At 46.6% G+C, this 27,322-nt stretch overlaps 2 protein-coding genes across 10 annotated transcripts in view; one reads left to right on the top strand and one right to left on the bottom strand.

Moving 5' to 3' along the window:
* The window catches only part of RACGAP1 (Rac GTPase activating protein 1), a 30,198-nt gene extending 17,727 nt beyond the window's left edge, over positions 1-12,471 (bottom strand). The window contains exons 1-3 of one of the 9 annotated variants that reach the window (XM_027592612.2): positions 12,149-12,471; positions 8,159-8,289; positions 1,217-1,305 (exon numbers count right to left, since the gene is read on the bottom strand). In XM_027592612.2, coding sequence (XP_027448413.1) covers positions 1,217-1,301 — 85 coding nt within the window. In that variant the 5' untranslated portion in view covers positions 1,302-1,305; positions 8,159-8,289; positions 12,149-12,471. The other 8 variants (XM_027592611.1, XM_027592616.2, XM_027592615.1 and 5 more) reach the window with 8 other exon arrangements.
* Positions 11,284-27,322, top strand: part of ASIC1 (acid sensing ion channel subunit 1) — a 43,388-nt gene continuing 27,349 nt past the window's right edge. The window contains exon 1 of the mRNA XM_027592609.2: positions 11,284-11,424. The gene's annotated coding sequence lies outside the window, so the exon portion shown is untranslated. The remainder of the gene's footprint in view (positions 11,425-27,322) is intronic.

Below are 27,322 nucleotides of genomic sequence, written 5' to 3'. Positions count from 1 at the left end.
CCTCAAGCCCCACACCCGCTTGCCTCCACCCTAAATGCCCTCTTTCATCTGTGTCTGTTGGGATCCTACCCTACAGCTACGGCTCCACCCCACTTTCGTCCATGAAGCCATTTAGTCAGTCATCCCTTTCCCTCAACTCAACATGTGCTAGAAGCTGTTTTAGGTTCTTGCTAAATATTTGCTGAATGAGCCTGAATTTTAAGATCTCTTATTCAATACTCTTCCCCACTGGGCTCCAAAGTAATCCATCTTCTGAGATGATGTGACCTCAAAGAGAAGCCTAATTAGTATGCCATCATGGTTACTGAGCTGGTATCAGATGATAGGGTCATGCAACAGCTATTCAGAGAGAGAAAAGAGAATATTGTTTTAAAAGGTAAGTGGATAAGAGCTACTAAAAACATCAAATTAAAGAAAAAGCTGAATGGCATAAGCAGGACACCATACTAAGTACTGTGAAGATCTAAAAATAAATAAATAAAGGTTAGAGACACAGTTCTTGTATTACTTTTATACCAATGAGGCTGACTTAAGAGCAAAGCTTACTAAATTAGGTATTAATGAAAATCTGAAATGGAAGACAATGGCAACCCAAAGAAAAGCTGATAAAAAATAATTCCTTAGATCACTTAAGTCAGGGCCATCAGCCCCCCTCCTTCTGCACTGATCTACTTCCCAGACCACCATTCTATCACCACCTCCTTTTTTCTCCCCAACTCTCTACCCAATTTCAATCCTTTCTTCCTAAGAATCAAATACATGAAATAGGTGAAAGCAGATGAACAGTCCCTTCTTCAAAAAGAAATTATGACATTTTTCTCCTCTTCAATTGAAAATGTTTTATAGCACAGAGGGAAAGCCCAGTATAAAAAATAGAGACAACAACTACTCTAAAGAAAGAAGCAACATCCTTGGAACTTCAGATTTTACCCAGTTCTTGGTGAAATTGGCAACTAAGGCCAAGTATTCAATGGAAAGAGACTCCTGATAATGAAAAAAATCTGGGTACACCCACTTAAGAACAACTATAGGAAAAAAGCAACCAGTTAGAATGAGTGTCCATTAAGCTCTGACCATGGATAAGTGACCATCATTTTCCTTTTAGGAAGCCCAACTGAAAAACAATTTTAAGATTGGAACACACTTCAGCTTTGCAGAAAACCCAAATCTGAAATCTGTTTTTTCTCTTCACACAGGCCAGCTCAGGATGACTTACGGAGTTCATTTCCTTCACTGAGAATCTCCACCCGGCGTGCAAGCTGCTCAAACAGATTCCGCAAATTCAGCATAGTCATATCCATCTTTCTGCCAAGAAATCAAATATACATTAGGGGTCCTGCCTTCTCCCCCAGACAAACGATTCAGTAGCAATCCAATATAGCCATCAGTGATTAACATCTGGACTCTTCCATTTGTAGCTACCATTATAAGGATCTCAAGCCAACAATCATTGTTTTGTATGATTTTTATTATAAAAACAAAGTTGGAATGTTTAACATTCATTTGAAAATCAGAAAAGCACTTCAGACCTCCAAATATAACATCCCCTTCCTGCCTACTTCTTTTCCTCCACTCTGCAATCACTCTGGAGCTTGAGGAAAGCAATTAAGGACAAGCATGTCAGTTGATTACTAGGTGACCAACTATAAAATGTGGCTCTTAGTCTATTGATTAATATGCTTTTGCCACTTTAATCCTTCTGGACTCTGAAGACCTTCAACGTTAACTTAAAAGGTTTATTTTTAATTTCATTTTTAGCTAGTACCGCTATTGCAACTGCCTTTTAAAACGCAGGACATGGTCAGCACATTTCCTACCAACGGCTCAGATGACGTCACACGAGTGATTAAGTGAGGAAATTGCCAGCTCAGCAGCACAAGAATTATTTCTGTAATGCAGGGCTCTCCGTTGGACTGTGTGCAGGGACTATGTCTAATAAATTTATACTAAGTATAGGCAAAGGATTATGTTGTACCACATTCTGGCGTCAAGGAGACAATACACCACCTTCACAGTTAGAAGGGCAAAGGAAAAAAATCATTTGCTACTGTGTCCTGTGAAGTGAATTTCAGGCTTCCTATTTCCCCCCAAAGACCTGCTGATACTACATTAAAAACGGTGTCCTTACAGACAGTTCTGTTCTGAATAGACTTTAACTGGAAACACTTAGAGGAAATAATATCTTCATTTAACAGTCAAGAAAAAAAGACATCAACTGGACGTTACAAAAATTATCAAGGAAATGAAATAAAAAATTTCATTTGAAATTTGAACGTCCTTAGAAATACCATTAAAGGATTCTTATTTTTCTCCAAATCACCCTTCAACATTCTGGTCTAGGTCCTTATTTCATGCATCTAAATAAAATTTTAAGAACTCTTTTATGGGGGCACCTGGGTGGCTCAGGTCATGATCCCAGGGTCCGTCCTGGGATGGAGCCTGGCATCAGGCTCCCTGCTCAGCAGGGAGTCTGCTTCTCCCTCTCCCTCTGCCTGCAGCTCTGCCTGTTTGTGTGCTCTCTCTCTCTAATAAATAAAATCTTAAAAAAAAAAAAGAAAAAAAGAAAGAAAGAAAAAAATAACTCTTTTATGAAGGTTTAGTGATTTTACAATGTCTGTAAGATTGTGCCATAAGCTATGAGGGTAAAAAACAAAAAAAAACAAAAAACCCCACAAAGGACAAAGGGATATATAAACATAAAGATATTTTCTACTAAATGCTACAGAGTTATTCATTTGTACTCAAATGATGATTGGTCTAATAGCCAAAAAGCTTCCAATTCCAAGCTTGGAGGCAACATACACCTGAATCAGAGCCGGAAACCAAGATTTTCAAATGGCAATGTATCTGTTCCAAGCTACATAATCACAGCAAGCTGCTAAGCAACCAGACTAACAAATTTATTACAAAGATCTTTCTCTAAACTAAGAACAAAACTAAAAGAATAGCATGAAAACTGGCAGGAAGAGATCTGGAAGCCGTGGAGATGCCCATGGGTTTAACAGTATGACAAAACAGGTACATATACCCAGTGCTACAGGGCAGGAGCAGGGCATTCGGTAGTTTATTCAAATGATGATTTCCTTTGGCTCCAGTAAAAATGGGAAGAGACCAATCAAGTTTAATGTAGGGCACTGATTTCCATTATCTCAGCAGTCATCTATACATTCTGAGACTAAGACAGTGAACTCCGCACATAGGAAAACTTCTAACTGCCCAAGAATGCAGAAAAGGAAGATTTCACAGTGCAACTAGAGTATTAAAAACTGGTTGTTAAAAAAAAAAAAAAAATCAGAAGGTTTGTTTTAAATGACAATACAACAACCTGATCCTTTGTCCCCTTTAAAAGAAATCCTCACATTTTCTCAAGTTCCTCTAGCCCACTATGCTTCTCGCCTATGTTCTTTGTGTATATCACTCCCTAGAGTGAAGGCCATGGGGAGGTACGCTCTTGAAAACACAACCAGATTCCTAAAAAGACTAAAGACACAGAGAACCTACCTGGTGACTACTCTTCTTCGTAGTAACGGTTATCTCATACAACTACTTCCATCTACATTATTGTCCAAACATGCCTGGTACCCAGGAGGCAGCTGTTTAACTGAACTCCCAGTGCTCTGCTATAAAACAACAGAGGTAACTTTCAACTGTCAGACCATCAGAGTCTACAGATTTAGAGTTTTAGGAAGGGTTTATGGATTTTTTTCTATTCTTCCCTCTCAACACCAGATATTCCCTAAAATTCAATCTTCCAATCTCTCAAAGAACTTACCAAACTATCCCATGTTAGTCATTACAGCTCTCCAGATGATCACCCATCCTTCTCCCGGCTCTCTCCTAACTGCAGTCCTATAGCTCTTACTTTGCTTGGGATGCCCTGGAGGTGAAGCTTGATTCTGAGACTTTGTTCTATATCAGCAACTACTCTACCCACTGACCTACTCCACCACCTCTCAATTTTTATATCCTTATCATTCACTCAGTTCCAAACCTCAGAACCACCTTAAGTTACTCCCTTTCTGACAAGTATGATCACCATACCCACGGACCCTTCTCTCATGTTCTCTACCCAACCACTAAAGGAGTGTTCATGTGGGTGAAAATGTGACCCGACAGGAGAATTAGGCTGTCCTCATTCACTTCAACTGACCTTTTCCCCACTGCTTTGCTCAGTTGGCATTCAGACACATACACCTTGCACTCTAATTTAACTTTACCACATTTCTACCCTATATCCCAGGTAGACTGCACATGTGAGAGACCTTATCTTTGGCACTACTGTATTACACACACACATACACACACACTCAATATTTAAAAATAAATAATTGATGGGGTGCCTGGCTGGCTCAGTCAGTAGAGCATGCTACTCTTGATCTCAGGGTCATGAGTGGGAGCCCTATGTTGGGCGTAGAGTTTACTAAAGAAAGAAAGAAAGAAAGAAAGAAAGAAAGAAAGAGAAAGGAAGGAAGGAAGGAAGGAAGGAAGGAAGGAAGGAAGGAAGGAAGGAAGGAAGGAAGGAAGGAAGGAAGGAAGGAAGGAAGGAAGGAAGGAAGGAAGGAAGGAAGGAAGGAAGGAAGGAAGGAAGGAAGGAAGGAAGGAAGGAAGGAAGGAAGGAAGGAAGGAAGGAAGGAAGGAAGGAAAGGAAGAAAGAAAGAAAGAAAGAAAGAAAGAAAGAAAGAAAGAAAGAAAGAAAGAAAGAAAGAAAGAAAGAAAGAAAGAAAGAAAGAAAGAAAGAAAATCAGAGAACACATACACACACGCATGAGTCTACGGTCACAAAGAATTTCCATTCTTCCTGAACATCAATGTGGAATATAGATGAAAACTGAAACAACAGTTTAAAAAAGGGGTGGCTTGGACAGAAGCCCTGGGATAAAGTTTTAGTTCTTCTATTTGCTAGCATAACCTGGGGTAAGTAAAATTCTGAGACTCATTTAGAAGTGGGAACAATAACATTTGGCCTATTGACCTCACAGAATAGCATCAATTCACGTACGTTTTATAATGTATAAATTGAACCTTACTATAGGGTATTATAGTGGGTATGACATTTTTTTGTTTTTTGTTTTGGTCTGATAGTTGTTATTTACATCCTACCACAGTGATTACCAAATCATAGCTGGAACCCAGACCAAGAAGAACAGAGAAGACAGCAAAATTTGACCAGGTCTAGGCTCTTTAGCAAGCTGTCTTACATGAGGCTTGTAGCATCTGAAAATAGCTTTTTCTCTAACACAGGTTTACTTAGGGTAATCCAAAAACAGCACTAGCAAAATATAATCCTCTTCTCTTTATATGCCAGGGGACCATGTATTTTTATTAATGTTCTATAGAAGTGACATTCAGGAATTATTTATAGATGACAAAAATATCTTTCTGCATCAGTACTAACTCTGATATCTCAGCCAAATTGTAACTCAAAAAGCTAAAATTTACTCATCCTATTCAATGTCAATTAAAAATGATGTTAATTTTCCTGTTGGGTCACATTTTCACCCACATGAACACTCCTTTATTTCTCCCCCTTTATTATTTAGCTCCGTAGCTAGGAGATACACTAATGTGAAAGGAAACAAAAACAAAGTCATATTGTAGTACATTGCTTTGTAGCTGTAAAACAGCTGTCACTTTTCACTATAGAGGCAGCTGCCTTTTGGGAAAGCTGAAATGATCCCTGTGTGTAGCAAGGAAATCAGTTTGCGGAGCACTTTAAACAAAAAGGTGCTAGAGAATCTCAGCTGTTATTGATGAGAAGCCCCAGAGGTGGAGAAGTCACTATGTTACAGACTCCCAATCTGTGAGTATCCCTGAGGGAGCAATTTCACATCACCAGGAAAGAGTCTCAGCTTGATGTGATTGCTTTGAGTCCCCAGTTTAATTTCAATCACCCAGCCAAGAGACAGACATCGTCCTTCAGAATAACAGATTATTACAGATCTTAACTGCAGAGTATCCTGGGAAAAGTCTCTATCCTCTTCTTCCTCCTAGAAACAACATGATTAAGAGACCTATACATCACATTTTAGATGCATCAAGGGTGTTAAATATTGTAAGACAAAGCAATGGAAGGTTGTCTGAGTTTTTCAGGAAAGAGTTTTAATGAAAAACATTCTCAAAAACATTACTAAATCTGGAGATTCCCAAGAATTCAGAAAGTCTCAATACTATAAGATTCTTTCATATGAAAGCATTTCAGAGCAATTCTTTTTCCCAAATGTCCAGCTTCTGCTTTACTGTATAAGAAGCCTCTCTACAACTGGCAGACAGAAGGAATATCTTGAAACCAAATGTTCTTATGAACAAATGAATTGCAGAAAGAGTAAACAGAATGTTCTCAGTCCAACGTGAATGAAGACTAAAATAAAAAGACAAGTTGAATTATTATTTCTCAGAAAATTATTACCAGTTTAGTATACTAAGGTCTCTTTTTTTCCTTCCTATTCTGTGGATTCTTCCCATTCTGCAGTGTTCCATTCTTGAAGGTCTAGTGTCTTATCAATTCACTAAAACATTCCCTAACAGTTTCAGTCCAAAATTATTACCTCTATTATTGATAACATCCATTTGGCAGATATAAAACACTGCTTCATACTGTGACTTAGTTCTAAGTTCAAAAAAATTAATGTTTTTAATAGTGAAACCGAAACCTCATCACCTTAAACAATTACATGCCTCTCCTTAACTACTCTTTGCCCATTATATACTCATATCTCATAATATTGCAATCATACATTGATATAACTTGGTGTTTGGCTTTTCTCCATCATGTTTCCATTAAGTTACAAAAAGTTGATTAGCGGTTATTTAACGATTCTCTTCTTTGGATATTAATATAATTTTCAGTTTTTCAGTTACATCTACCTGGAATCTCCTGCAGGGTCACTCCCTCACCTCCTTCAGGGATTTATTCAAATGTCGTTTTCTCATTGATGTCTTTCCTAACTACCCAATTTCCAATTGCAGCCCTTACCCCCTACACTTCTCTGCTTTATCTTCCTCCAAAGCACTTATCTTCATCTAACATACTTACATATTAAATTATTTGTTTATTGTCTGCCTCCCCAACAGTTTAAGTTCCAAGAATGCACAGATTTTTGTCTGTTTTGTTCACTGCTGAGCCCCTGTACCCAGAATAGGGCCTGACATTTGGCAAATGATTAACAGACATTCACTGAATGAATGAATTGAACATCACTGTGAACAGGTTTTTTTTCTTTAGGTGGCTGTATTCCTTAGATTTCCAAGGCTGGGATTACTATATCGTAGGGTAAAAACCTCTTATAGTTCTTGATAAATATTGCCAAAATATTTTCTAAAAGGGCTATACTAATGTACAGTATACTCAATAGGGTAAAGGCCTACTAGATTCACCACAGTTATCTTCAGTTCTATCAGCCCAAATAAAGTGCAAGCTCCTTTAAGGCTAAATAAGATTGTATTGTACTTACATTATGCACTGATTAAATACCTGTTGAATGATTAAGCTATAGGAAAGGCGCCTTCTCTAAGCACTTTCAATAACTCGAAAATCTCACCCCACACATTCAAAAGAATGATAATGACATTTCTTTAAAAAAAAAAAAAAAAGCCTTATCTTCTCACCCACCCTACGTTGCTAAACACTCCCTCCGCCTACGAACCAAATCCAGGGAAGAGAAACGTACGTGAAATTGTAAAAGTAAGGCCTCGTTTTTCCTAAAGCTAAGAATTAGGATGGGACAGGCAAGATGTCATTGCCTCAGCCAGCCTACCTGGATACACACAGCCCCACAAGGGAGAGAGGCTCCACTTCAAGCCGCCCCCGCCTCTCAAACACCAGGGCTTCTCCTTTCCAAAACTCCTTGCTCCTCTGACGAGAATGGGGGTATTACCCCACCCACTCTCAAACTCTGTATTTAGTCACTTCTTGGGGGCGGTTCCTGCCCTGTTCAAGCCACCACCTCAAAAAGACGCCCCCAGCTTTCCGCAAAATACAGCTAGGAGAAAGAAGCCCCCCACTTCCAGCCACCACCCATTCGGGCCGCAGCCTCCCCCGGCCCGTGGAGAGCCCCAGAGGAGGGGCTGTAGGTGCCGGTCTTCTCCCTGAACACGCGGTGGCCACGGCTCACCACCTCGGACACCCTCCCTCCTACCACACACCCAGAGTCAGACGCACCTGTTCCTGCAGCCTCTAGCGCCCACCTGGCCGCGTCCGCCTGGCCCCACTTGGGCCGCCTTCCACTTACTTCCCTCCGCGCCTCACCCAACGGCAGAGCGCCACCGCGCCTCCAGCTCGGGTTTGAAATCCTGCACCAACCAATCACAGAGAAATTTATTCCTCCCGCGCTGCCCCTCTACGCTACGACGCACGCAAGAGAGCCAAGGGGCGGGAGGGGCGGAGCCAGGGCCGGGCATGCGCTTGCTGATGAAAACGACGCCAAAGGCAGCCATTTTGACTAAGGTCAGCAGATGGGCGGGGGCGTTGTCTGTTTTTAGGGTCTCTCCTCCCCAGATCCCTTTCCTGAAGCCGTTCAGGATACCATGTTGACTAAGGGCAAGTGATATTTCTTGAATGCAGGTTATGCTTGGCCTTGCTGTTTTTTCCTCCCAGGCAGGAAAATAGGGCTTTTGGAAATTATCAATTGAACAGTGTCAGGTCCCGCTGTTGAATAGGAAGAATTCTGGAAGGAGATAGAACAGTCATTTGTAACCATATTTATTGAGGTATAAAATGCCATCATTCATTGGTACATTCATCCAGGTTTTCACTCGACACACATTTACTGAGTGCAAGCATAACAAGCGCTATACTAGGTATCAGAAAAATAAAGATGAGGGGCGCCTGGGTGGCACCCTGACTTAAGCCTCTGCCTTCGGCTCAGGTCATGATCTCGGGGTCCTGGGACCCAGCCCTGCATTGGGCTCCCTGCTCAGTGGGGACTGTGCTTTTCCCTCTCCCTGTGCCCCTCCCCCCTGGTCGTGCACTCTCTCTCTCTCTCAAATAAATAAATAAAACCTTAAAAAAAAAAAAAGATTATATGATCTTTGCTTTCCGGTAGCCAAGAATGGAAGAGACAGCCCAGGGGGGAAAAATAAATGCAAAAATAAAAGTGCTAAAATTCCGTTTAATAAGTGTTCACTTAGAACTTGGCATTGTGCTAAGCACAGAGCTTTCTTACTTTTTCATGCAGACTCACAGTGAGAAATACATTTTACACAACCAAGTATCACAGAAATCTGCTCATCCTTACTACAATGTAATGTACTCTGAACTTTTCTATTCTCCCCCCCCCACCTCCATGTTGGTTGTCTCTACATCATTGAATTCATTACTCAATAATGAGTGGCTACCTGCAATTTAAAAAAAATACTGGCTAACACATACAAGAAGCAGTGTGGTCTATCTAAAAGAAAGGTCACAGGTTTTATAACCAGAAAACTTGACTCCATTTAAACATTTTCAGCAAATACTGTTGGAGCCCTTCTGTGCAGCAGGCATACCACCGAACCAGTTGCATTATCACTTTGTAACCCTTCTGTACTTCATGTTCTCCAACTATAAAACAGAAATAATAGTACTATCCCTATCTCACACGTTTAGTCCCAGATCAAACAAAAGAGTGTGTGGAACACTATCAAAGTTTACACTTTGTAAACTGTAATACAGATTGTTATTAATATTATTAGGGAAGATATGAAGAAAGTAAATATTAACTGTACACGTATTATCCCACTTAATCCTCCCCACAACCTTTAAGATCAGGAGCACTCATTGATTGCATTAGTCTGTGCCTCCTTAGATACCTATCATATGATAAGTTTGAGGACACAATATGTGTAAAGTGCTTTAGAAGTACAGATGAGGAAGCAGTTAATCCTATCTGGGGAGTGGGAGTGTTAGTAAAGCCTACAGAGACTTGATGTCAGGGACTTGAAATGTGAATAGGAATTTACCAGATTGAAGGGGGTGGCACATTCCTAGCAATGGGAGGATCCTGTGACTTCTCAGGAATGAGTCATGTGTATATTTAATAAATACACAAGCAAACAATTTATGAAGGTTTAGGGTTGTGAAGGAACATTTACCTCAACCCTCAGGTGATGTTGGGGGTTCAGTGAGTGTGATGCTTTCTTAGGCAGCTTTGGCTTGAGGAAGGGAAGAAGCAAGCTAGAAAATATGTAGAGACCACACTGGGAAGGAATTGGACCTTGTCCTGTAATAGACACAATGACAAGACAATGGGGTTCGGAGGACTTTGACTAGGTTTGCATTTTACATGGGTCATATGCTCAGCTGGCATGGAGGATTGTCTGGAGAGGGAAAAACCTGAAAGTAGAAAGACTCTTCCTGTGTCGTTAGGGAAAAAAAGACATGGCCAAATTAGGCCAGTGGCAGGAGGGATGGAAAGGAGGGGCAGATGGGAAAGATATTCATGAAATGAAGTGCATCTCTTAAACGATTGGACCTAATGATTAGAAAGAGAGAAGAGGGCGCGAAATGACTCAGCTTTCTCTCTCTCCTTTTCACCTCTTGTCCAGTTACTGAGCGCACCTGTTAAGTATCTCTGGTGTGCAAACTTGTCTTTTCCCTACCGCCACCACCCTAGTCCAATTCAGTAGTCCTAGCCACCAATGAAATTGTTTACCCCTCTCTTACATTCTTTACACCCCGAGTGATCTTTTAAAAAATGCAACTCTAATCAATCTCTGTCTTGTTTAAAATCATTAATGATTTCAACTTCCTCCTCAGTAAAGACCAAAATCCCTACCAAGGCTCCCCTAACCTGGCCTGGCTTGCCCCTGGAGCTGCACTTGCTGACCCTTCTAGCATTTCTTTGCACTTCTCCCTCCCCACCCCCACCGCCTTTTCAACTGGCTAAGTTCTACTCACCCTTCCAGGGCAGCTTAAGAGTTTTCTGTCTGTTTCAGAGGTCTCTGAGGCCTGGAGCCATGCGTTTGTTAGAAGCTCCCTTAGCACCCTGCCCCTCACATGTCACCTCATTTGTACTGGGGTTCTTCCAGTTACCAGTTATATGGCCTTTCATAAGTCATCTCTGCCTTTGCTCACTTGTCTATAAATGGAAATCATAATAGTACCTATTTCATAGATCTGTTGAGAGGAATAAATGAAAAGCACTTAGCATAGTGCCTGGTACACATTAAGTGCTAAGTAAATATTCCTTATCTTCCCAACTAAACTATAAACTCCCAGCGAACTGAAGATGGTATTCCTCTCATTTACTGCTATATTCTCTTGCTTTTGCAGCTCCAGTAGCCATCTGAGCGAGCAGAAGTGAGTTCAGTGGGATGGTGGTAGCCATGAGGGTTGGACACACTGTCTGCCCGCCTACACCTCCCTCCACCCAAGGCACCACCACACCCCTCCCGTTCCACTCAAGCCCCTTTACTGTTGCACAAGCCCGGGGAGAAGACACAGAAAAGGTGAGGTTGTGTGTGTGTGTGTTGGGGGGGCGGGGGGCGGGGAGGAAGGTTCTTAACCCCCTTTCTTCCCAAACTACAGTTCTCTGGTGAGGGAGGCATCCTGGGGCTGCACCTGTTAAGGGAAAAACGTGAAAGCTGGTGCCAAAAAGCATGGGTTTGATTCCCGGCTCTGCCACTTATTGGAGGCGAGATCTAGGCTTGGTTACTTAATCTCCTGCTTCTCGAGTCTCACTCGCCGGGTAGTTCTGTGGTGGCAGCGAGGTAATGGCTGTAAAAGGGCTTTCTGCCTCCTAACGCGCCGTCGGAGGACGCGTGAACACCGGGACGCGCCGCCCACGCAGCCGGCGGGGGGGAGGGCGGTCACCTGAGCCTGCTCCCTGCCCCCCACCCCCGCCGCCCGCGCCGCCGCCTCGCGCCGGGAGCCGCTAATGGGATTTATGCTAATGACGAGGACGCGGGTGACCGCCCGAGCGCGCCCGCGCCCCGCCGCCCCCGCGCCCCACCTCTCCAGGGCCGGGCCGCCTGCCCTGAAGTCGCGACAGAGGAACTGTCACCGTGGGTCCCCGGGCGGTGGGAAGAGGCCTGGCGGGGCGAGGGGAGACCGGCTCCCTGGCTGGTCCGTCTAATCACACCCGGGTGTGAGTCTTCATCCTTTCTGCCCGTCTCGGTTTCTTGCCGCCCGGTTCCTTCTCTGATCTCCATCTCTAGAGGTCTCACTCCCTACCTCCATTCGAGAATTGTTCTCCTTGTCAATTAAACCGAGATGTTGTGGGCACTTCTGCGTTCCAGGTAGTGCGCTAGGCAGGGAGGTGGGGGTGCGGTGGGGTACAAAGCGCGCAGAGTGCAGAGGTGGGGATTGTGTTCTGGCGTTCAGGGAGAGCCAGCCCCACTTCCGGCTGAGGATCGGGAAAGTCTGCCCGGAAGAAGAGACATTTGAACTGAGCTTTGAAGTTTGGATAGGATCCCAACGGGGAAGGGAGTAGCAAGTGAAGTGGTCAGGAAGTTCTAAGAGAAAACGGAGAAGTTAGTTGATCCAGTGGGGCGGAAGTGCAAGGATCCTGACTGGTGAGTAGGGGTAGAACTGGAAAGAATTTTGACTTCACAGTGTGAGGGGCCTTGAATACCGCTCCAAATAAATTCAATTTCATTCTCGAGGCACTAGTGAGTCATTGAAGGTTTCTGAGCAAATAACAGGACTGGCCTTTTTTTTTTTTTTTAAGATTTTATTTATTTATTTATTTGAGAATGAGAGAGCAGGGAGGCGGGAGAGTGGGGGAGGGGCAGAGGGAGAAGCGGACTCTCCGCTGAGGGGGGAGCCCCACCCATCCCAGGACCTTGAGATCAGGACCTGAGCTGAAGTTAGACGCTCAACCTTAAGCGACTGAGTCACCCAGGTACCCTGTCAGCCTTATTTCTTCCAATTTCTCTAAGAGAAGCAGCAAAGTAGAGTGGTTGAATGGGTGAGCTCTGGGTTATATTGGCCCTGGTTCAAAGTCTACTTCCATCACTTACGACCTTATGGGCAACTTGACTTCTCTGTGCCTCTATTTCCCTATCTATTAAATGGGGATGAGAATGATAGTGTGAAGGGCTGTTGGGAGGATTCAATAAAACAGTGTTTGCAAAACTCTCAGCACATTGCCTGGCACATAGTTAGTGCTCCAAAGGATCAGTTACTATTATTTTGTGTGTCTCCCTGTCCTCCTGTTTCTTTCGTGTCTTTCTTATTTTCTTTAAACAATTTTTTAAAAGATTTTATTTATTTATTTGAGAGAGAAAGAGCACATGAGGGAGAGGGAAAAGCAGACTCCCTGCTGAGCAGGGAGCTCAGGGAGCCCAGGGAGCCCAAGGACACAGGACTCGATCTCAGGACCCTGGGATCATAACCTGAGCAGAAGGCAGATGCTTAACTGACTGAGCCACCCAGGCATCCCTCTTCTCTTTCTTTTGATGACCCTTCTCCCTCTCATCAAAACAAAAACAAATCTTCCCCAATCCATGGTTTCCCCACTTCATGCCTAGGAACCACCCTCTCACAATTAATAAAATCAGTCGAACTAAAAATTTAGTCGAACTAAATCAGACTGTAATAGAACCAAGGCCCCTTCAGAAACACCAGAGCCTCTCCCAAGCACCCAGAAACCTTGTTTAAGGGAGGGGTGTAGTTATTGTACTGAACTCAACTCCCCCCAATTCCAGTCTCTTTAAGAAACAGAGACTTGGGTGCCTGGGTGGCTCAGTCGTTGGGCGTCTGCCTTTGGCTCAAGTCATGATCCCGGGGTCCTGGGATCGAGCCCCCCGTTGGGCTCCCTGCTCTTCGGGAAGCCTGCTTCTCCCTCTCCCACTCCCCCTGCTTATGTTTCCTCTCCGGTTGTCTTTCTCTCTCTGTCAAATAAATAAAATCTTTAGAAATAAAATAAAATAAAAATAAAAAACAGAGAGCAAAGCTCGTTTAACCCCACTTTGTCCCATCTCTGACAACATGCCTGACCTTCAGTAGGTCCCTGCTCCATACGGGTGGTTCTCAGATGTTGGTGTGGATTAGAATCCCTTCCAGAGTTCTTGTTAAAACACAGATTGCTGGGTCCCACCATTAGAATTCATCATTAGAATTTCTGATTCAGTGGGTCTTTGGTGGGGCTTGAGAATTTGCATTTCTAACACATTTCCAGGTGATGCTGATGCTACTATCCTGGGGACCACACTTTGGGAACCACTGCTCTCTAATAGCTATGGAATGAGAGAGGAAAATAGCTGGTTCTTTAAAAAGATCAGAGATTTATGTAAATCATAGCAAGTATGGTGCGACACCCTCACTAGCTTTGTGAATTTAAACAGATCTCCTCCCTTCTAGCTTGTTTCATCATCTGTGACATGAGGAGTGGTTTAAATCTGTGGTTCCCAAACTGTAGAGGCCATAGAGTGATCACAGGAGATTCAGCCCTTGACCCTATGAAGACTCTGAGGAACCCTCTACGTGTAACTGTGTGATTGCTGGGGGAAAAATAAAATACAAATGAGTTTTAATGATACAGTCCAAAATTCAGTCATTATGTATTTTCTCAACCAACAGATATCAAAAATACAACTGTTGGGACACCTGGCTGGCTGAGACAGTAGAGCAGGCAACTCTTGATCTTGGGTCGTGAGTTTGAGCCCCACATTGGGCGTAGAGTTTACTTTAAAAAAATATGACTGTTAACATGTCAGAATCATGGAAAATTTTTTGGAATGAAAAAGGTTGGAAACCTCTGGGCTAAATATCCCGGAAGGCCCTTTCAACTGCCATCCTACACAGCTGCACTGGTGAATGGGCTTTAGACCACCAGGGGGTGCTGAAACCCCATACTATGTGGAAACTGAGGCCCAAGGGCCAAAGGGCTGTTCCAAACTGAGATAGGGTGGGACCAAGGTTCCAGTCCTGGGTCTGTAAACCGCAGCCAGGACCTGTTACACATAGGCTCTGTAAGAGAGACGTATCGCCAGAGTTCGGGGAGGTAAGGGACCCAGAGGGGACAGTGACCTGTGTCCCAGGGCACTTAGCACTGTGCGTACACCTGTGGTAGTGAGTGGTAATTCCCATCTGGTTGGACCTTGAGCACCATTTCCTAGCCTGCCACATAGAAGGGTCCTCACATTTTACCTCGGCTATCTCCAGGCAAGAGGAAGGGACTGTGGGAAGAAAAGGTACCAAACAAGGCACAGATGGCCATCCTGAGTGGCTTTGGCACACGGCTCAGGGATGCAGGGAACTGATGAAGACCTGTGGAGGCAGGGAAGCCTTTCTGAAGGTGGAGTTGAGGACAATCAGAGAGGAGCAGGAAGGTCAGTTCAGGCAGGGAGTTCTGTATAAAAAGGGAAATAATTATCGCTTGATAATAGGAGGCAGCAGCTCCTGGCAAGAGGGGAGGACAGGAGAGGCCAGCACCCTCCCTCCACTCTCTCACCACACCCTCCACCCCACCCCAGCCCTGCGGAACCCAGGGCAGAGCTATGACCCAGCTCAGCCTCTCCAGTCAGGGATTTCTCCCTGGCAAGGGCCAGAGGGAAGGGGGCTCCCACACACAAACCCCAGAGGCTGACTCAACCTGTCAGGATCCAGAAGACTTTCCAGCCCAACCTGAAGGTATACACAGACAGACAGGCGCTCACCGTGATGGGACCCAGAGACTCTACATGCCGCCCCCCACCCCGCCGCAAACTGACTCTCTCTCTGTCTCTCTCAGGCTTGATCATAGCAGAACAAATGAAGAAGCACCCAGGGCCTGAGGACCGTACCCTCACCCCTTACTGCCTTACTCTTGCTCTAATGGGCACCCACTTCTCCTCCCTGGCCAAGCTCCGCTCATCAGCTGCTCCTCTCTTATGTATCCCAGCTGGCTCTAAGCAGTGAGTTCCTTCCCACAACCACTCTGCCCTACACAGCCCCTCTTCCCTTTTGCCTGGGCTCTGGGTACCAACCCTGACCCCCAGGCTGCACGTCTCCCAAGCCTTGTTCCTTCTGCCCTCCCACACTTCTGCCCCTTCCACGATACCTTTCGGAGGTCTGCCAAGCCTGAGTGCTCATCTAAGCAGAGAAGACCAGAAGGAGAGGCAGAAAAGCAGGGGGCATTCATATTGGCAAGGCTTCTCTGGACAGCAGAGTAGACAGCAGGACAGACAGGGGAGGCCGGACACTCTGGAGAGGGTGGGCACACCCTACCTTCCCCCATCTCAACAGGACCATCTCCCAAGCTTAGAATTTTGGCTTCAACACAAAAGCGTGTGTGTACACACACACACACACACACACACACACACACACACACACACACACACACACACACACACACACACACACACACACACACACACACACACACACACACACACCCCAGACCTGTCTGCTCTGCAGAAGTCTGCTTCCCTGGGGCCCCTAGAACCAGTTTCCCCATTGCCCATCAAGCCTTTCCCATCTGCTTTCACAGGGGAACCCTCAGTCATGGATTCCCCCCAGACATCTCCCAGTTTTTGAGTCTTCCAGGCTTCTAGAGACAAGACCATATCAAATCTGGGATCACTACAGCTGCCCCATTTACAGCCCAGACCCTGCACCTCCCTCCCACCTCAGTGCATCCTTCCCGCCTCTGTGAAGCCTTCAAGGCTGGGAGGGAGGTCAGAATGGAGCCCATCTTGGCAAAATGAGAAAAGATTAGAGCAATACATTTGCTGTCAATGGCAATAAGGCTGCCTGAACAGGGGAAGAGGAATATTTGATTTTGGGCTCTCCAGGGGTCTTGGTGGAGGAACACTGGCAGCCTGCAGCCTCAGGCCTGATGGAGTGGGGAGGGCTAGTCCCAGCCCAGCCACCTGGGGACCGTGGAGTCCTAGCCTTCCCATCTCCATATCGACCCCCTCCTCTGCAGTCACCTGCAGGGTTACAGCTCCCTCCTTCCTCCCCTCCCATCATTTCTCCCTTCTCACTGCCAAACTTGTGCTTTCCCCAAGCAGTTTTTCTACCCAGTGCAGGGTGATGGAGCAGAAAGAACCCTGCTCTAGGGGCTGGAGAGGAGGCCTGGGTTCTCAGCCCCCTGCAGCGTCTACGAGAGACTTCAGGCAAGTCATTGAGTGTCTCTGAGCCTGGGGCAGTGTGGGGTTGGGGGACCACAGGGCATTTGGCATCCTGAGGTCAGCTCAGCCGTTCACCACTTTAGTGCTCTTGGGTCACGTCACTTAACCTCTCTGAGCTCCCATTTGTTCATCTATAAAGTGGGGATGAAGCAAATAATAAGGCCTGTCTATGTCCTAGGGTGGTGGTGAGTGTCAACAAAGCCTCAGGATGAGAAAACTGTAAACAAGTGTGGCATAGCATTGTGTCCTTGTTACATGGGGATTCTGGTATGTTCCCTGGCCGAGGATGGGCCTGAGCTTCATCCAGAAGCTCTAGAGGGTTCCTTCCAGCCTTAGGATCGTGGCTCTGGGCCCCACCCACCCCAGTGGGCAGACGGAGTAGTTTCTCTGGAAAAGGCAGATGAGGGTATTTTTTTTTTTTTTTTTTTGTCAGACAGGCCTGAACTAAGGAGTTGACTGTCCTGGGCCAATCCTGGAAGACATTCTGGAGGGGGAGGTTTTAGAAGCGCTGGTCAATTAATGTCTCTTTCCAACCTCCTACCCTCGTGTTTATGGGCTAGCTGCCCTCTGGAGTTGTGCAATGGATGCAAATGAGACAACTTCTGCCCAGCCTCCAGGCAAATGGACAAGGTGCTAGGCTGGTTAGGGTGCAGGGAGCCTAGGGGATGGAATTAATATTCATTTCCAGGCTGCCCAGAAACATCTGCAGTGTTTTTCATATGATATCTGGTTTCTACATCAGCCTGAGAAGGAAATGTAACCAACACGAGCTTGGATAACTTGCCCATTTTTTATATGCTGGAAGGATGTGTGACTCAGGTGGGCTGGACAACATCACTCCATGCTGCCTCCAATTGGAGCAAAAGGTTTGAAGCTTCAGTCCCAGGCCTGGTTCCTTTGGCTGAGCTGGAAACCTGGGCAGAGCTTTAAGAGGATGGCACTGCTTAGCCAACTGAGCACAGAGAATGCTTTGGGAAGTATAGAGCCCCGCACAAATGCATTATACCTTCATGTGCTTCTTTTCCGGTTCCAACTTCATTTCCCACTGCCCCCCTGCATGGTCCTCCCCTCTGGCCAGATCTCACTTTATTTTCCACCTGACAAATCAGGCTGATTCATGTCTTCCCCTCCCCCTTTGCCTATCTAGATTGCACCCATCCTTTGAGGCCTCCATGAAGCCTTGCCTACCATGCAAAATGGCAATAAGGATAGACTTCCTTGACTTACTGTTCACTTTTTATGAATGTGTCCCGATCCCATAAGAGAGTCCCCAACTGATATCTCGTAGTTCCTGCAGGTCGGGAAGCTGGGCATGGTTTAGGTGGGTGCCTCTGGCTCATTTTCTCATAAGACTGCAACCAAGGCGGCAGCAGGGGCTACAATCTCATCTGCAGTCTCCACTGAGGGAGGATCTCCTTCCAAACTCACACACGTGGTTGTCGGGAGGATTCAGTTCCTCTTGGGCTCTGGGGCCTTGCTGGATGTTGGCCTGAGGCCTCCCTCAGTTCTTTGTCCCCATAGTGTAGGCTGGTAACATGGCAGCCGGCTTTCCTCAGTGCAAGTGAGAGAGCACCCAGGACAGAAGCTACAGTCTCGTTGTAACCTAATCTTGATGTAACGTCCCATCACCTCTGCTGGATTCTAGTCACTAGAAATGAGTCATTAAATACAGCCCATGCTTTAAAAAAATTCTTATTTGAGTATAGTTGACACACAATGTTACATTAGTTTCAAGTGTACAACACAGTGATTCAACTTCTCTATGTATGTGCTGGGCTCCTCACAAGTGTAGCTGCGGTCTGTCACCATGCAACGCTCTTCCAGTACCACTGATTCTGTTCCCTATGCTGTGCCTTTCATCCTGCTGACGTATTCACTCCATAACTGGAAGCCTGTATCTCCCCCTCCCCGTTTTGCCCACCACGCCCCCCCCCACTCTGGCAACCATCAGTTTGTTCTCTGTATTTATAGGTCTGATTCTGCATTTATTTTGTTTATTCATTTGTTACTTTAGATTCCATATATGAGTGAAATCATATGGTATCTTAGTCTGACTTATTTCACTTAGCATAATACCCTCTATGTCCATCCATGTTGTAAAAAATGGCATATCTCATCCTTTCTTAAGACTGCATAATATTCTTTACACACACACACACACACACACACACACACACACACACACACACAGATCACATCTTTATCCATTTGTCTCTTGATGGACACTTAGGTTGCTTCCATATTTGGCTATTGTAAATAATGCTGCAGTAAACATGGGGTGCATATATCTTTTCAAATTACTGTTTTTGTTTTCTTTGGGTAAGTATGCAGTAGTGCAATTACTGGATCGTAGAGTAGTTTTGTTTTTTTTTTTTGGATCGTAGAGTAGTTCTATTTTTAACTTTTTGAGGAAACTCCATACTGTTTTCCACAGTGGCTGCACCAGCTTGCATTCCCACCAACAGTGCACGAGGGTTCCTTTTTCTCCACATCCTCGCCAACACTAATACAGCGCATACTTGAGGGGATAGGATTACACAAGGGCATGAATACTGGGAGGCAGTGGCCTGTGGGAGTCACCTTAGAGGCTGCCTATTACAATGGTGATGGTGGTAATGATGATGGTGGAGGAGGAAAGATGGAGAGTATGATTGCATCAGGGATGGTAGGATGTCAGAGAGTGAAAGTATTAGTGTCCAAATTAAAGTTGAAAAGTGGTTCCTCCAAACTAGACCTGGGCAGAGAAGTGCCATTGACTAGAACCAGATATACAAGACCCACTCTCCTCCACCGCACTCTAGCCCCATCCCAGGCCCATGTCCATTCCCTTCCCCTAGAGTCCTCCCTCCCTATTGCTTTCTTTACCAATCACCCCCACCCTAGGCTGATGTTCTCCTTTAGGCAATTAATGAGCTAAGTAATGGCCAAATGGGGAGCAATTACCACCAGCGATCAAAGGAGGGAAGAAGAGAGTGGTCAGAGGGCCAGGGGAGACAGAGAGGTGCTGCCAGTTTGGGGGCTGGGCTGCTGTTCTCGCAAGTTGGATAAAGCCATCCACCTGACCCTATACTGAGTCCTCATGTCCTCGGTCTCTTGCTCCACATTCCCATAGGACAAAGCCCACCACCACCATCACTTTATCTTCCCTCTCTCGATTCTTCACATAGGTTTTAGGCTAGAGCTTTGCTAAGCTCAGGGTAGCCCATCCTCTCCAGTCCCCCCTGCCTCTGGCTCCTTCCTCTAATCTCTCCCCACTTCTGACTACCTGCTATTTCTTAAAATCCCCCCAATATTACCTCTGTTCTTTGATAAGCACAGAAGAGGCTCATCTTTTCTGATGTCTCATACCTTCCATGACTATCACTAAGCCCCCTAATCCTACCCCAGTGCCAAGGTTTTTAGGTCTGGTAAGCCAAAATAAAGCCTATTATCTGGAAAAGTCTCTTTAAGCAGCCAGGTGATATTGGGTGTCATGGACCCAAGTCCTCTTGCAGTAGAATCATCAGGTTGAGTGACAGGGGTAAAATATATTAGATTGGGAGTAAGGAGACCAGGATTCTAATCCCAGATTTGTCACTCACTAACCATGCCACTTCTGCTCAATGTCCTCATCTGTTTAATGGTGGTAGTTGAAGGTGGAGGGTAGATCAGATGACCTCTGAAGACCCCGCCAGTTCTGAACTTCTCTGGTTCTAATTCCCATGAGAATGTGGAGGTTGAGTGGAGCATGATGGCCAGGCTAGAAGGCCAAGGGCCATGTGGCTGACAGAATAGTGTCTGCAAAGGATAGTCAAACCTGGTCAGAGTGGGGAGCCTTTCGCTCTGTGCACCATAGGGCCCCAGGGCCACCCCAGCCTTCCTTTCCCGCATTTGCCCAGGCTCCCCACCCCCAGGTGCATGACCTTAGAATTGCTGACCCCCGCTCTGGCCCTCATCAGCCTGTCCAGACAGTCCCCATCTGCCACTTCTCTTTCTAAGATATCACTCACCTCTTTTGTTTCCTTCCTTCCTCCCAACACACCCATATTGTCCCCACCCTCCTTCAGACCTTAGCCTCTTCTCTCCTGGACCTCCAGAAGATACACCTGACTGTCCTCATGCCTCCCACCCACTTGGTCTGCACCACATCTCTCTCTCCTGGTTCTTCTCTTTGACCATCTTCCTCAGTTCCCTTTCTCTTCCAGCCTCCTTTCCTGCCTCCCATCCTGCTGCACACCCCTTAAATTTGGGTAAACTCCCTAAGGCTTTGTCCTTGGCCATCTCATAATGGTAACATAATAACAAAAGCAAAAACAACTAAGATTTAGTGGTTCTTATACACCACAAAGGACCTTCACATGTATTTTTATTTGATTCTATGAGGTACACTATTCTCTTCCATTAAATAGAAGTCAATTTTGCCTTCATGGAGTCTCTGAAAACTGTCCTTTCCTTTTTATTTCCATTGCCACTGCTTTAATTCAAGCCTTTAATGCCTCATCTTAGACCCTTGCTTCAGCGCCCTAGCTCACAATAGTGTAGGTCTTAGCAGCACAGTTGAAGGGAAGGATGTAGTTCCAGTTAACCAATTGACCAAGGGCTTTAGACTTAGTTGAACCAGACCAGGCCCCACTCTGAACACAGTGGCTGTACTGTCAAGATAAGGCACTCAGAAGTAGAATCATTCTGGGGAAAAGATTAGGGTCACACACAAAAATTCAGAATCTGTGATTGGTCCAAGCATAAAGAGGACAGTTCCCTGATGAAATAGGTGAAGGGCTGCATAATGAAGTCCAGGAGAATCTCTCTGGAAGCCCCACCCTACCGGGACCCTGTGCCTGGTCCCAGATCAACTCCAGGCAACCCAATCTGCACCCTCAGCCTGCTGGAGCAGGTAAACCTTGACTCTCTAGGTTAAGTCAGGAAAATCCTGCCCCAGGAAGAAAAGAGAATAAGAATGAAGAAAATAATATTAGAAATATTGAACAAAGAAATTTAAATTCATGATATTGTTTTTGTAATGAATGGGCTTTTGAGGGGGGACAACCATTGTAATATTATTTGGGTTTTTTAAAGATTTTATTTATTTTTGAGAGAAAGAGCACGAGTAGGGGGAGGGGCAGAGGGAGAAGCTGACTCCCCGCTGAACAGGGAGCCTGAGGTGGGATGCAAGACTCCATCCCAGGACCCTGGGATCCTGACCTGAGCCAAAGGCAGACACTTAACCGACTGAGCCACCCAGGCACCCAGTAATATTGTTTGTTTTGTCTGCTCTTTAAGATGTTAAAAGTTTTTAAGAACACCTGATTTATGAAGAGTTGAATTAACTCCATTTGTAGTCACTGTTTAAATATTTGGGGAAATACAATTTGCCAAATTCATAAGTTTTTTATTTATTGGTTGTATAAGTGGTATGAGAATATTTAGGGAAATGTTAATAATTGAATAAAGATTAATAAATTGGACATCAAAGTAGAAAAAAATGATGAGTATTCTCCTCCATGCCCCAAAGTGCTTGAGACATTAAAGAATTTATCATCCTAAACTTCCCATTTGTGATTTCTGCTGTCTTCAATTAATTCCCATCCTCTTGCCAAGACTTCTGTGACCCCATTTGCTCATCTATAAAATGGGATAATATTACCACCTACTTAGAGGGTAGCTGTGAGTATTAAATGAGAAAATTGCTTCCATAGCACTTAGAACAATACCCAGCGCACAACAGCTCAGTAATGTTGGCTATCTTTATCTTTCCCCAGTACCACTTTAATCATGCCACCTCCTGCTCAAAACCTTGCAGTTGCTCCCCAGTGACCCCAGACAAATGCAAGCTCCTTCCACATGTCAAGAACCTTCATGTCCTCACCTGTGCCGGCTTCCCAACCTCGGTCCCCTATTCCCCCTCACCCACCAGACAAAGTTACTATCTCTTTGCTTTACCCTCAGCCTCTATGACCATTTCTCCCATTTCTTCCTCCTCCTAAAATGCTTTGCCTCCTTCCTATGCCATTATGGCTAACTCAAACTCCTACCCATGCTTCAAAACCCATCTCAAATGCTCCATCCTCCAGGACACTTTCTTGGTCATCTTCAACTCTCTTCCTCCTTGGAGCACTTGATTAGTAGTTCTTTCCTGGCAAGCATCACATTCTGTCATGCATCACAGTCCATTACTTATGTGTCTGGTCCTCCCAGTGGGGCCATAAGCTCCTTGAAGGTGAGATTCACTTCTAATATTGATCTTGTGGGACACATGGCTGCCCGGCCCAGGTCCTGGTGCGTAAGAGGCGCTCAGTGAACAGGGTTAGATTCCTTTAGCTCGGGGGTGATTGTGTCATCTAAGCAGAAGCAGCAGGGACCTCCAGGCTCCCCAGGCCAGTGTCCCCACCCTCGCTGGCCTATGTAGACCCTAGAGGCACAGGAAACCGAAGGAGCCAGCAGTCTGTATGTGCCAGGGCCCCTGGGGCAGGTGGAAAAATGGCAGAGCCACATTCCAGGAGCATGTGGAGCTCTATCTGCTCAGCTCATCAGCATTCTCCCAGACATTCAACCCCTCAGTCAGTCAACATTTTTTTTTCCTTTGGATTCTCATGTGCCAGGCCCCTTGTGGGGTGTGACAGACACTAATGCTAGTGCCGCTTCCCTAAGAGGTATGCCCGTGTGCCCAGAACTCCTGTGTGTGTACATATGTGTGCCCACACATGCGCCCCACGTGCCCGAGTCTCTTCTCCTGACAAGCCGAGCAGTCGGTAAGCCCAGGCTGAGAGGGCTGCCTTTTACCCTGTTTCCAAACAACTCCCTTTTCTGCGCCAGAGCCCTGCTTCTCCCTTCTGTTTGCCCCTCGCCTCCTCCTCCCTCTGTTGGGGCTGCCGCTGATGATGAAATTTGGCTTGCAACACCCTCTTCCTCCCCTTCCTGCAGGCCTGGGAGAGGATTAAGCCGCTGGAGTCTGAAATCGGAAAGATCCCAGCTTCTGCTCCCCAGCACCTCCCCACGCCCCCTCCTCCTCCCCACCCATGCAAAACCAGAAAATTAATCTTCCCTTCTGCCTGTGATATGGCGGGCTGCATTACAAGCTGGGCGTCGAGATAAACCGGGGAGCCGCGGGACAGCGGCCCAGCGCAGGGGCCCCGGGTGGGGCCGGCCTGGGAGATAAGGGCCTCCCAGCCCCATGAATTATTCACCGGCACTTCCTCCTCCTGCTCAAAGGCTGCCCTGAGCGCTGAGATTGCTCCTTCCAGAGGGGCCTGGGTAAGGTGGGAGGAGGGTCCGTGGGGAAAGGCATGGGCTGTGGAATGGTCCTCCTGAGGTGGGGGAGGGAGGCAGGGAGAGGGGAGGGCTGCGCTCAGCTGAGGGACAGCTCAGAGACATAAGTGCCCCACTGGGCCAATTGTTGCAGAGGATGGAGGATGTCCCCAAGCCCAAGGGACCCTCAGATCCAGCTATGGCCCCCAGGGATGCTCCTCATTTATGCAACTCACTAAACACTTTTGAGCAGCTATAAGTGCCAGGCCAGGGCCAAGTCCTGGCATCCTGAAGCTGCAGATGCAGTCCCTGCCCTCAAGGTACCCAGGATCCAGGGCACCTACTGAGTGTGGGTAGAGCACAGTCACTGCCCCCTTCCATTTGCCTTGTCCACAGCCCTTACCCCCTTCCCTCCTGTGGAGGTCTAGATAGCTACTACCCCTTCCGGGGAAGCACTTCACCTTGAGGAGGGGGTGCGAGGACAGACCTGCTCTCAGGGCAGCCAGAGCTCACGAAACAGAGACCAAGGCAGCTGGTGCAGCAGGGAATGGGAGGTCAGTGCTAGGGTGAGGGATTAACCAGGGAAGTTTCCTGGAAGAGGAAAAGACCCAGGCAGTCTGTGGGTCTTTTGTTTCTCCTTTGTTCACTCTTCAAAGAGCCAGAATGTTAAAGCAGGGAAGGGACCTTAGTGGTCTCTTCCATATCTTGCAGTCTCCATTACCACCTTCTCCTCATCCTTTCTCCCCCCTCAGTCTCTCTTCCCTCCTCCCCCCCCCAACATCTGCCCTTTTAATCTCTGCCTTGGCCCCAATTTCTCCACCTCTCTCTTGCACTCTGCCTTTCTCTGTCTCTCAATCTCTCTGTTTTCTCTTTAATCATCCCTTTCTTCTGAAGCCATGACTCCCTGAGTGTCATGATGACACACAAACTGGGATGTATGATGGAAGAAAGGTGCCCATCTCTTGGACCCCTTCCGTGGGGAGGAAGGGAGAAAAAAGAATGGTCCAGCATGGTCCTGAATGTGGACGAGAATTGTCAAGACCCTGAGAACGTCAGCAGAGAGGCACTGACCCAGGAAAGAGACAGATACCACCCCTCTGAAGAGCCAGGAGTGAGAGGTGCTAGGAGAAGGTAAGGACCAGAGGAGACCCCTTCAAATTACAGAGGTAGGGACTCAGCCTGGCAGACGACCTTGAACCTCCTGACTCCTGGAGCCCCGCCGCACTCCGCACTCCGTATGAGTGAACAAGCCACATTCTCTGAGACCCACATTCAATTGGAGAGGAGTGATAAGGGGCGTGGGAGAAGGGGTGGAGAGTGAAGTGGGGCTAGAGTAAGAGGAGTACATGGGGAGAAGGGTGAGCCCCAAAAGATGGAAGAGGCAATGACTTGGGTGGGAAAGGGAAAGGGAGGGCAAGCTAAATGGGGGAGGAGAGAGATCAGAGACAGGACAGGTAGAAGAGAGGAAAACAGCATGCGGTTGAAGGGAAAGGGCGAGGGTAGCAGAGAAATGAGCCAGGAGGGTAAGAGGAGCATTTGGACCAGAGAAGAGAAAGCGGGGGGGGGGGGGGGGGGGGGGGGCGGGGGGCGGGGGATGAGAATCACAGGGGGCGACAGGGAACCCAGAGGGGTGAAGGAGGAGTGTGTTGATGGGTCCTATCAGCCTCAGGTCCACAGCCCCTTCCCACCCGCCTGCTAATTAACTCCTTAACTGTCTCTGCATTTGCTGAGCTGGCAGATGAAGTGGATGCAGACAGATTGGGGCTTGTGTGATTTCACGCATGGGGGAGCAGAGAAGAGCTGCCTGGGAGTCCCAGGGGGTTTCGCCCCCCTCTTTGCCCTCCTCCCTTCCCCCTTTTCTCTGAGAGGCTGGAGGATGCTTCTGTACCTAGAGCAGATGGGGCCATCTGCAAAGGAAGTGTCCATGGGGAATTTGCCCCCATCAGCCTCTCCGGGATGAAAATAATACTTGCTACTATTGATGGAACACCTACTGTTTACTAGGCACACATTATTTCATCATTGTGAGCTTTAGCCAGATTTTATGGCTTGTTGAAAGAGTGAGGCTCAGACAGGTTGAGTAACTTGTCCATAATCACACAGCACTGGTGTGACAGAGGTGGGATTTGAATCCCAGGTCAGCAGGCCAAAGCTCTGGTGGTGGGGGGGTGGGGAGTCCTGGCCAGATGTCTCATGCCAGTGGAGGGAGGAATATTTCCAGGCCTACTTTTCTCTCAGCCCCAGGGCAGAAAGGGCACTGAGATCTAGGGACTATAGAAGCCAGAAAGGAGGAAAGTGTGGGCAAGGGACTGGGAGGAGGCTGAAGGAGCTAGGATCTGTCACATCCTGCATAAGGGGTAGGTGGGTCCAGAGAAGCAGAAAGGAGCAGTGGGACACTAATCACAGTCCTTGGATCCCTCAAATATCATCTTGCTAAGTCAACTTCCCCTTTTCCTCATCCTTGCAACCCAAACCGCTGTCAGTATGACTTGCCCCTCTGCCACTCTATGCCGGCAGCCCTGGCCCATCCCTCATTTTCACTCCTGGCCTTTGCACTAGAGTCACTTGTCAACACATCCACCTCTCCTTTGACACTGGAAAATTTTATTTTTTAAAATTTTTTTAAAGATTTTATTTATTTGAGAGAGCGAGAATGAGAGAGAGAGAGGGCACATGAGAGGGGGGAGGGTCAGAGGGAGAAGCAGACTCCCCGCTGAGCAGGGAGCCGGATGCGGGACTCGATCGCAGGACTCCAGGATCATGACCTGAGCCGAAGGCAGTCTCTTAACCAACTGAGCCACCCAGGCGCCCAACACTGGAGAATTCTGAAGACAGTGACTGTGCCACTCCTCACCATGTCCCCAGGGCCAATCCTGGGATTTCACACAGTGTAGGTTTGCCGAAATGTACAGGGCAGGGATGGGGGGGAATCTGGGGGGGGGGGGGATCCATCTCACTTCAAATGAAGAGGAAACAATAACATGATGTACTTAGGTTGTGCATAAGAAAGAACTTCCAGGGCGCCTGGGTGGCTCAATCAGCTAAGCATCTGCCTTGGGCTCAG

This window comes from Zalophus californianus, chromosome 9 (genome assembly GCF_009762305.2).
Source record: "Zalophus californianus isolate mZalCal1 chromosome 9, mZalCal1.pri.v2, whole genome shotgun sequence".
Classification (NCBI taxonomy): domain Eukaryota; kingdom Metazoa; phylum Chordata; class Mammalia; order Carnivora; family Otariidae; genus Zalophus; species Zalophus californianus.
The sequence above is the reverse complement of the archived record's forward strand: the minus strand, read 5'-3'. Positions and strand labels throughout refer to the sequence as shown.